The sequence below is a fragment of the Elephantulus edwardii genome, unplaced genomic scaffold, assembly GCF_000299155.1.
Source record: "Elephantulus edwardii isolate Elephantulus edwardi_28Jun2011 unplaced genomic scaffold, EleEdw1.0 scaffold00022, whole genome shotgun sequence".
In the NCBI taxonomy this organism is placed as follows: Eukaryota; Metazoa; Chordata; class Mammalia; order Macroscelidea; family Macroscelididae; genus Elephantulus; species Elephantulus edwardii.
Genome location: NW_006399772.1, coordinates 11,926,685 through 11,937,292, shown reverse-complemented (window position 1 = coordinate 11,937,292; position 10,608 = coordinate 11,926,685). Strand labels below are relative to the sequence as shown.

The 10,608-nt window shown below is 37.9% G+C and overlaps 1 protein-coding gene across 1 annotated transcript; it reads left to right on the top strand.

Moving 5' to 3' along the window:
• Nucleotides 1-8,419, top strand: THAP5 (THAP domain containing 5). The gene is made up of 3 exons (XM_006882641.1): nt 1-80; nt 6,860-7,052; nt 7,514-8,419. The coding sequence occupies exons 1-3, from the start codon at nt 1-3 to the stop codon at nt 8,417-8,419; spliced, it is 1,179 nt and encodes a 392-aa protein (XP_006882703.1).
• The last annotated feature ends 2,189 nt before the right edge of the window (nt 8,420-10,608 follow it).

Genomic DNA, 10,608 nt, shown 5'->3' with positions numbered 1-10,608 from the left:
ATGCCCCGCTATTGCGCAGCGATTTGCTGTAAGAACCGGAGGGGACGGAATAATAAAGACCGGAAGCTGAGTTTTTATCCGTAAGTTGTCTCTGGAACAGAGACGTCATTCTTGCTTGCGTTGCTGCACTCCCACAGCATTGGACAAGGGTTTGATTCTATCCTGTTGTTGTGTGCCATCGAGTCACCTGCACCCCATAGCGACCCTATATGCACAGCAGCTATGAAGCCTGCGCTGTCCTGAGCCAGTCTTAACCCCCTTTGCCCCAGTTACCGTGTCAGTCCATCTCATCTGGGATCTAGTCCCTTTATAATTAAAAGTCCTCATCTCGCAGGGCGTGGTCGGTCACTGCGAGGGTGGGGAGATGAGAAGGTCAGGGTACCTGGAAATGTCTCTCCTGAGCTAGGATGCCTTGCTGGTGACGAGGCATCAGGAATTGTTTGTTTATTGAGCACGCAGATGAAACTGCACTTTTGCACGCTTTCCGTGATATTCACAGTGCTTCCCAACCCCACTTGACCTTAATTTCTTTAACAACAGTACCTACCGCCTAAGTGTCATCGAACCTGCAAAGTACAGGCAAGAAGTTATTTTACAATCCCTGTGAATCAGGTTGCATTTTGTTGTTAGTTGCTATGGAGTCATTTCCGACCGAACTGCTTAGAAAGGTTTTCAGGGCTTTGACCTGAACTAAATCACCAGGCCTGTCTTCCAAGAAGCTCCTGAGTGGGTATTGTTTTTATTTAAGCCCATGTTTCTCTGGAGGCTCAGAAACAAACCTTGAAAGCTTAACAGGAAAGTTAAGTGCCTTTCTGAATTATTAGTGCCAAGAAATATTCCTCGAAAACTCCAGAAGTACCTGTGTTTCATTCAGAAGAATAGAGAGGTTCTAAAGCCGGATTTAGCGGGTTCAAATCCTTGGACCGCTATCTCTATAGATAAATGACCCTGGCTAAATTATTTAAACTCTCGGTTCTCACATGTAGCATCTGTGAAATCAAGTTATTGCTTTTCTGTGCAGTCCAGTCTCCGATTCAGTGTGACCCTATATGACAGAATAGAATGCCCGTAGGATTTTACCCAGCGTGTAAGATAAAGTAACAAAGCAGCAGCAGCAAAACATTAAATATGTCATATATACAGAGAGTATGAAGCAACATATTTAGAGTAAAATACAGAATATATCTCCTTTTCTGTAGACCTTACTCCATTTGTCTTTGAATTTTCACCATAGCTATATTTTAACATCCATTTTACTTTAAAATTCAAACTCTCTATTCACTGATTAAATCAGTTGCATTCAATTGCAAAGTAATAATTTTAAGTTGTTCATGCTACTGGGAAATATTTCCAGGTTTATCTCTCTTGAAGTCTGTCCACAAGATGCAGAAGAGACACTGGAAAGGGAAGAGAGAGGGAGCCCTTTCACCAATTAGTTGAGAAACGTTCCTGTATTAATTAATGCCTCTGGCTCAGATGGTTTATGTTACGGACCACTGAGTTGGAACCCACCCAAAGCTCACTCTCCAGCAGGTTTTCAGAGACAGTAAATCACAAGGGAGGAAACTGACCATCTCTCTCCCATAAGGCAGCAGGTGGATTTGAACCACATGCCATTGGAATGGCAGCACAGTTCGTTATCACTAGGTTACTAGAGCTACCCCAGATGGTAAAGCACAATCACATTGAATTCCACATTAGAGCTCAGATTTCAGAATTATTTGGATTTTCAGTGGGTGTGGACGTAATCCCATACTAAACATCTTTAATCCTCGTGCGTCTCACAGTTACTGATTTTAAGAAGAAATTTTAAAAAAATAAAACATAGTGCCAGATGGAGTTTTCATTCTAAATATGAATGTTAAAAGGTTGGGTTAATTACGTTGATAGTTTTTTACATCCATATGTGATTCACAAAATGTTGTTATTAGGAACCCTTGAGTCGCATGTGCTTCTAGCAACCCTAGGTACAACAGCCCTGAAACCTACTCTGTCCTTTGCCAGCTTTACTGTCTCCAACACACTATTCTCATTACCCCAGTCACTGAAACAGTATCTCATCGATGGTCTCCCTCTCTTTCTCCATACCTCCACCCTTCCAAGCATGATGTGCCTGTCCAAGGACTGATCCCTCCTTACAACATGCCTAAAGTATGTCAGACAAAGCCTCAGGACCCTTGCCTCTAAGGAACAGGCTGACTTCACCCTTTCTAGGACGAAGCTGTTTATTCTGGCAGTCCATGGTATATTCAACATTCTTCTCCAGCACCACAGCTTAAAGGCATCAATTCTCTATCTCTCATCCCTAGTCATTGTCCAGCTCTCTGATGCATAGCAAGCAATTGCAAAGACCATGGCCTGTATCAGGCACACCTTACTCTCCAGACTGATGTCGTTGCTTTTCAGTACTCTGGAGAGGTCCTGACAGCTGACTTTCCTAATGCAATTTATCTCTTGATTTCCTGGCTGATGGTACCAAGAGCATAAATTGTGGAACCAAGCAAACAAAAGCTGTTAACAATCTCAGTCTCTTCATCATCCATCATGATGCCGCCAGTTAGCCCAGTGGTGAGAATCTTTGTTTTCTTGATATTGAGCTTCCATCCATATTGAAGGCTGCAGTCCTTGATCTTCTGCAGTAAGCAAAAAGAAAAAATATTTTTCTTTTCCTAGCAAACTTCAACTGAATTCTCTCATGCTAGCAATATAATGGGAGTACTAGTAGCCTAGTGAATATGGAGTTGCCTTGCCAACCAAAGGCCTGCGGTTCAAATCCTTCAAGTATAATGCAGGAGAAAAACGAGCAGTCTTCTGTGTGATTTACAGCCTCTGAAAACTCACTGGAGGGAGCTGTGAGTCAGTTCCTACTTGGAGGCATTGAGAGAGAGATAACATTATAACAATCAAGAATGTAAATATCTGTGAACTTAAGAATTTCATAAATATTTACGTATTTAAAAAATCGTACCTCCTGCCATTGGTTAAGTAAGCAAAATAAATACTGACTCCAGACAACCCTTCGTTGACTTTCCAAGGCTGTAAAGAATTTGGCCTTTAAATTACTTTTTCTGGTTCTTCTTGTCATCTTATAAGTTAGGTTATTGATACGTACAAGGTAAAAAATTTCAAATGATACATGAGTATTATATCTTTGGTGAAAACTTCCAAAGTTCCAATTCTTCCGTATAAAAACTTAAATGAAAGGTACTTCCAACAAAAATATCTAGACTCTTCCCATAGCGTTGTTTGTTGTTGTTATGTGCCATCGAGTTGTCTGCAACTCATAACGACCCAATGTACAATAGTCCTAAACCCTGCTCTATCCTGTGCCAATCTTGCTGTCTCTGACACACCTACACCCATTACCCCAGTCACTGAATCAATCTATCTTGTCTAGGGTCTTCCTCTCCTGCACTGTCCCTCCACCCTCCTAAGTATGACATCTCTCTCCAAGGACTGGTCCCACCTTGCAACATGTCCAGAGTATGTCAGACAAAGCTTCAGAGTCCTTGCCTCCAAGGAGCAGCCTGGTTTAACTCTATCCAGGACAAACCTATTTGTTCTCTTAGCAATCCGTGCTACATTCATCACTCTTTTCCAACACCACAGCTCAAAGGTATCAATTCTTCTATCATCCCTAGTCATTGTCCAGCTCTCTGATGCATACCAAGTGATTGCAAAGACCATGGCCTGTATTAGGTGCACCTTAGTCTCAAGACTGACATCATTGCTCTTCACTACTTTGGAAAGATCTCTAAAAGCCAACTTTCCCAACACAATACGTCTTAATTTCCTGGCTGCTGGTGTAAAGTTATTAAAATTTGGAAGCGTCATGCTACTGAAAAATATAAATTAAGCAGTTGAGATGAGTGGTAAATGTAATCTTTTTTTTTAAGCACATACTCACTCATTGCCATTGAGTCAGAACCAGATCATAGCTAATCCTCCAGCGTGTTTTCAGAGGTTAAAATCTTACAGAAAAAGATTGCCCATCTTTCACCCAGATTGCAGTTGGTAGATTGGAACTGCTGGACATGGGTTGGTAGCACAACTCCTTACCCATTAGGCCACCAGAGCTCTCTTTCTTTTGTGTAAGAACCTATCTTGCCACTATTTATGTGGTATATGTCTTAGACTATGTTCTTTGAAAAATCATCACATGAAGTAGTCTGTTGTTAATACTCTTGAACCCAAACCTGAAGTTACATGGTTTGAATCCACCAGGCACTCTGCAGGAGAAAGGTGAGTAATCTCCTCTTGTGTCATTTATTGCCTCTGAAAGTCCGATAGAGTCATAAACCTATGAGTCAGTTTCCAACTCATTGATACACAGCAACATTTGAGTAGTAGGAAGCTTTGGTGGTGTACTCCACTGGAAGTTGTGCTGCTGCCTCTGGCAGTTCTGACGCACCAGGCTCCACAGAGGAAGGTGAAAAGTCTCCTCCCATCTGATTTACAGCCTCTGAAAACCTGCTGAGGAGTCAGCTTTGAGTTGGTTCCAACTTGAAATCAGAGTGTATTATTAGACTCGTAGGAAAGCTTTTTATCAGATTAACTACAAGTAATCCAGTTATATTTAGAAAACCCATTGTATGATGTAGCCGAGTGAGGATGGCCCAGGACGAGGCAGTTTTGGACTATTATTTATAGGGTTGCTGGAAATAGGAACCAAGTTGACAGATCTAACAACAAGGTAGAGCCAACTGTAAATCTAAGTAATTGTTTGCACAGGAACAGAATAAAAGGATCTGTCCGGGAGCTCTGGTGGCCTAGTGGCAAGGAGCTGCAACTACAATCCCAGAGGCACACAGTTCGAATCCACCAGATGCTCTGCGGGGAAAAGGAGGAACAATCTCCTCCTGTACCAGTCAGATCTGATTTGACGGTACACTCACACAAAAATTTTTTTAAAAAAATAAATAAATAAAAGGATCTGTCTTACCTTTTTACCTTTTACCGCCTCTGGTGGACTCGAACCGTGTTTCTCTGGGATTGCAGTGCAGCTTCTTGCCACTAGGCCGCCAGAGCTCCCCTTGTCTTACCTTTTTAAAAAAAAAATATTTTCTATTATGCAAGTCTCTTAGGATGTTTCTGCTGTTGTATGTACCATCAAATCAGAAACAACTCATGACTGACCCTCCAGCATGTTTTAGAAGCAGTTAAACCCAGGGGAGGATATTGTCAGTCTTTCTTCCACAAAGCCACTAGTGGATTCAAACCACACACCTTTGGGTTGCCAGCACAACTCTACCACTCAGCCATCACAAGTACTTTTAGAACTTCGCAGTTCCCATTGGTTATAGACACTCAGAACTGTGGAACTAAATTCACCATAGTAGAATTGAAGCTAATGCCATTAAATCAAAAGAAATACTGATAGCTTTATAAAATCTCACTTTGATTCTCAGTAAAACCACATTTAAAATGCTCAAAAAATTCAAACTCATTGCCACCAAGTTGCTTCCAACTCTAGTGACCCTCCATTGGTTTTCTGAGGCTGTAAATCACAATAGGTGTTGACTGCCTATTTTTCTTCTGGAGCTACTAAGAGATTTGAACTACCAGAGAAGTGATGCATTTGATTAGTGTACTATGCCACTAAGGTTCTTGTTTAAATTAGGTGTACCTATTTCAGATTTTGTTGTCTGTATATCAGAGGGTGTGAAAAGAGCAAAGGATATGTGGGATGGCCATATCTGACCTTTACCAACTTCACAAAGGGGAAATGTCTCTGTCAACAACATCAACACTAAACCAGTTCCCATGAAATCATGCGTGTTCCCTATACTCCCTTTCTGCAAATCCCAGCACCAATCTCACTGCTTTACCAAATTCAGTGCAATAGCTCATAGACTGCACAGAACTGGATGGGGGAAGGCAAAAGATTATAATCTAGAATAGTAGCAGAATACAGTCAGGACCGTATTCAGAATGTGCTTGCATGGGCCTCAGACTTGAGCCTCAAGACTTTAGGCCATTGTTACAGGCCTCATTCCTGCCTAGTATAGCTCTCCCAACCCCCAAGTGGTCCAGCAAACTTGGGCAAAGGCTCTGAGCTCTGGTTCCATGGGGGAGTAGCAGCTGCAAGGTCAACACCACCTTATGTTGGATCTCTGGTTCTCCACTGTGGCCGCTGCTCCCATAGACCCTAGGCTGACTGCTATAAGAATTTCTGGCCCCCAAGGACACATTCAGTTCTCTTACTTCTTTGCTGATAGTGAGGTTTCTCCTATTCTGTTACTAGATCTACTTATTTTAAAGGAAAGACTAGTCAGTCCCCTTGTAGATTGGTGAGACTAGACAATCCCATTGTGGCTAGGCTAACACACCCTGTTTGCATATTCCCATCCACGTGGCAAAGTCAATTAATGGATAGACAAGCCATTTTAGACAATAAACTCCTTAACACCATGGAGGAAAGGAGACATGTGTTTCATGCACATACAGTTTGGAAATTATTCTAACATGTAAATGTTTGCATAAACAGGAGTCTAAAGCTAAAGACTGTTGTTTTGAGTTATAGATAAACCACCTGGTATATGATAGTAGTATGAAATACATTTGAATAGTTTATTTAAATCATTCCTGGTTGTAGGAAAAGTGTGCAACAAAAGTAAATAGAACCTAAATCAACATAAAAATAAGAATAGAATTTATCCTCTGTACAAATGTCTCTTCAGTCTCAGTCTTACTGCAGAGAGATCATTGTCATAAAGATTCTGATTTATTCTAATAATTGTGCCTTAGCTTTTGGTTCACTTAGGCACAGGTGGCCTAGAAAAAATAGGTCTAAATTTTGGCAAGCCTGTAAAGATATAACAAAGTTTTTCCTTTTTATTTTTTTCTTTCATAATTTTAGGTTTCCTCTGCATGACAAAGAAAGACTTGGAAAATGGCTAAAGAATATGAAACGAGATTCGTGGGTTCCTAGTAAATACCAGTTCCTGTGTAGTGACCACTTTACTCCTGACTCTCTTGACATCAGATGGGGTATTCGGTATTTGAAACAAACTGCAATTCCAACAATATTCTCTGTGCCTGAAGACGATCAGGTATTAGAGGCAGAGTGGTAAGAATTGATGTTGCCCAGAGAAACATTAGGTGGAGAAGGGTGAGGTGGGAAAGCAAATACTTGAAGGGAAAAACCAATTTGTATTTTTAAATACAAATGTGTTTCATTTTAAAGTTTAATGAAGCATATCTTAGAAGAAGTAAAATGTAATACATTAGTATATATGTTACATATATGTAACATATATAAGTAAATGAGGATTTTTTTCATGGTCATTTAAATGCTCTAGAGCTTTTCCTTCATGTATTAAATATACTGGGTTCTATTTTAAAAATATCTTAAGGTATGATTGATTTGTTAGATACTTAGAACATTTGCTTTTAAGGTGAATAAACTTGCTTGGCCAATACTCCATTTGAAGTTAAGTAATCAGTATTAATTAATAAGAGAAGAAACCTAGAAAAAGATACATATTTAAGAATTTGAAATATTATTTTCTAGGGAAAAGACCCTTCTCAAAAAAAGTCTCAGAAGACAAAATTAGAGGATAAAAATGAAGTATGGCTAAAAGCCAAAGCAGAAGAGTCATTTGTATCAAATGAGTCAAAGAAAACTTTTGTCAACACAAATGTGCTGTCTGGATGTCCAGAATTACCAGATTCATCTGATTTGATGAAGCTACCAGCTCTTAAAATGGAGAGTATACAAAATAATATGCTAACTCTTAAAATGATTAAAAAAGATATTGAGGAACCAGAAACCACTTTGGAAACATCAGTCAACCAAGATACAGGTACTAGTTTTCATACCTATTTTGAGAATATACAATCTATACCTATTACTATGACAACTTCAGATTCAGAAAATATTCAGCACTCTTTGGATACCCAAGAAGTGTTTGAAATAACTACTAGTCATATTACTAATCCAAATTTTACAAATAATTCTGTGGAAATTAAGTCAGAGAATCCAGTCTTATTTAACACCATCACTCAGACAGTGAAAGAATTAAATGCAAATAAGGAATCTGTTGTTGCCATTTTTGTACCCAATGAAAATTCTAGATCTCCAGTTAATTCCTTTATGCCTGCACAACAGAAAACTGTGGCAGTGGGGGACACAGGCTCTGAAGTATCCTTATATAAGGATGTTGATTATGGAACAGAAGTTTTACAGATTGACCATTCTTATTGCAGACAAGACATAAATAAGGAACATCTTTGGCAGAAAGTTTCTAAGCTTCATTCAAAGATCACTCTTCTGGAATTGCAAGAGCAACAGACTTTAGGGAGATTAAAGTCTTTGGAAACATTAATAAAGCAGCTAAAACAAGAAAACTGGCTATCTGAAGAAAATGTCAAGATTATTGAAGACCATTTCACAACATATGAGGTTACTATGTTATAAAAAAAAATTTTCAAGTAAAACTTTTTTTTTCAGCCAAACTAAATTCTATGAAAAGAAAACTTTTTCCTGAATAAATTTCTCATCTTAAACTCTGAAAGTCACCAATGTTTTAGTCAGTGACACATTTGGTTGCTGTGATGCTCATTTTTGAGGATAGAGAATTACTTGTTCAGAAAAAGTTTTGGTACATGGCTATTACCCAAATTGAAGTTAAAACATAGTTAATAATGAAATTAAGTCATTAAATGAGAAAATACTCTAATGTGGTAAAAAATCAGAATAAAAAAAGTCCAATTTGGGAATCAGTCCAGTTTTACTATTAGTAAACAACTTATTATTTATTTATTAAGCTTGAGCTTCAAGTCCCTAGTAGCAAAGTAATTACAGTACTAGATCTCTCTGATACAATTTGTTTCTTTATAGCTCCTTTTTTTTTTTTAATAAGAACACCTTAACAAGGGGAGCTCTGGTGGCCTAGTGGTAAGGAGCTGCAACTACAATCCCAGGGGCACACAGTTCGAATCCAGCAGATGCTCTGCCGGGAAAGGAGGGACAGTCTCCTCCTGTACCAGTCAGATCTGATTTGATGGTACACTCACACAAATATAATAAAATAAATTTTAAAAAAACCAAAACACCTAACAGAAGAATTTTTCTGCATAGGATTGTCTGTATTTCATAATGCAAGAAGTCGACCGTAGTGTTGCACTGTCAAGTCGGAACTGGCCCATAACTGACCCTCGAGCAGGTTTTCAGAGGCAGTAAATTGCACAGGAGGAGATGACTCATCGGTCTCCCACTGAGCAGCTTCTGGATTCAAACCGCATACCTTTGCACTAGCAGTACAATATTGCTTATTATTGGAAAATCCTCAACAGTTACCGAATTCTGTGCTATTTCGCTTTTTTTTGGCTTCAGTTTCACATCTATAATGTAAAAGGTAATATTCTTTTAGTAGGTTTAAAAATAAAGAACCAACTACACACAGTTCTTAGAAGTATTTTACGCTTTTAAGACCTTTTCAATACCTTATTTATGATTGACCATCTTAATGCATAATCATATAAACTTTTTAACATCCTGCATTTATAAAGTTTACAAATTTTTTTTAAAAAAGATGAAATTGAGGTTAAGTGTATTTTAGAAGTCATTTTTCTTTTAAACTCTTTAATTGGTATAGCTTTTCAAAATATGTGCCTGTGTCATTTTGAAAGTGAGATAGTAAAACTTGAAACAGTTCATTATTAGCATTCATTCAGCATATTTTGCTGAAATTATAGCTATGTGATAAAGACCTTAGGGAGACAAGTAGGAAACAAAAATGATGAAAATGTAAATTAAAAAATGTGATTAAAAATATATTCCACAAGAATTTAAGAAAAAAATATATATAGAAGTAAAGACTTAGTATGTAATATAAATTTGAAAGTCATGTGTTCCTTTAAAACAGTCGGTAGAATGAAGTGTATTATTAAAGCATAGCTTATGGTGTTAGACAAATTCCTACCAGTCTCATCTGTAAAATACAAGAAATTATTTTCTGTATTGTCTGATGAATTTGAGAATTTTATAAAGGAAAATGTTTTTGAGCCTGGAAAATGAAAATGCTGGCTCTGAATGCAGATTGTATATTGTTTTATAAATGCATTGTGATCATTTTTACCCAGATACCGCTTATTCAGCCTTGTAAAATAATTGTTAGTGTGCATTGACTAATTATCCAGTAGAGAGATCTTTATTGGATAATCATGAAAAGGAAAATTTACTAGAATTTTAAAAAATAAGTTAGATGCAGAGATTTAGTAGAGTTAACATATTTTTCGATATCATCATGCTGCACTTTGCTGATTCTGGTAATTAAATTACACAGATGAAAAAAACTTGTGAATCAGAATAATGATAGCTAGTTTCAACTCAGTTTTAAGCAGTGTCTTCATAGTATTTTATTTACTTGGAGTTAGAGTTTACTCAGGAATAATTTATATGTTTGGTTATAGTTCATGAAACTAAATACATTTTCAGTATTTAAGCTATTTTCCTGGCATGTCTCTGTTCAATGAAGAATATATCCTCAGCCTACCCCAGTTAACCTTGAATTATTTATGGGGTTCAGATCAACAATACTGCTCTCTAGACTGTTTAGGACCTTCCTAGCTAATCTTGCCCATACTGTATTTCTAATCTTTCAT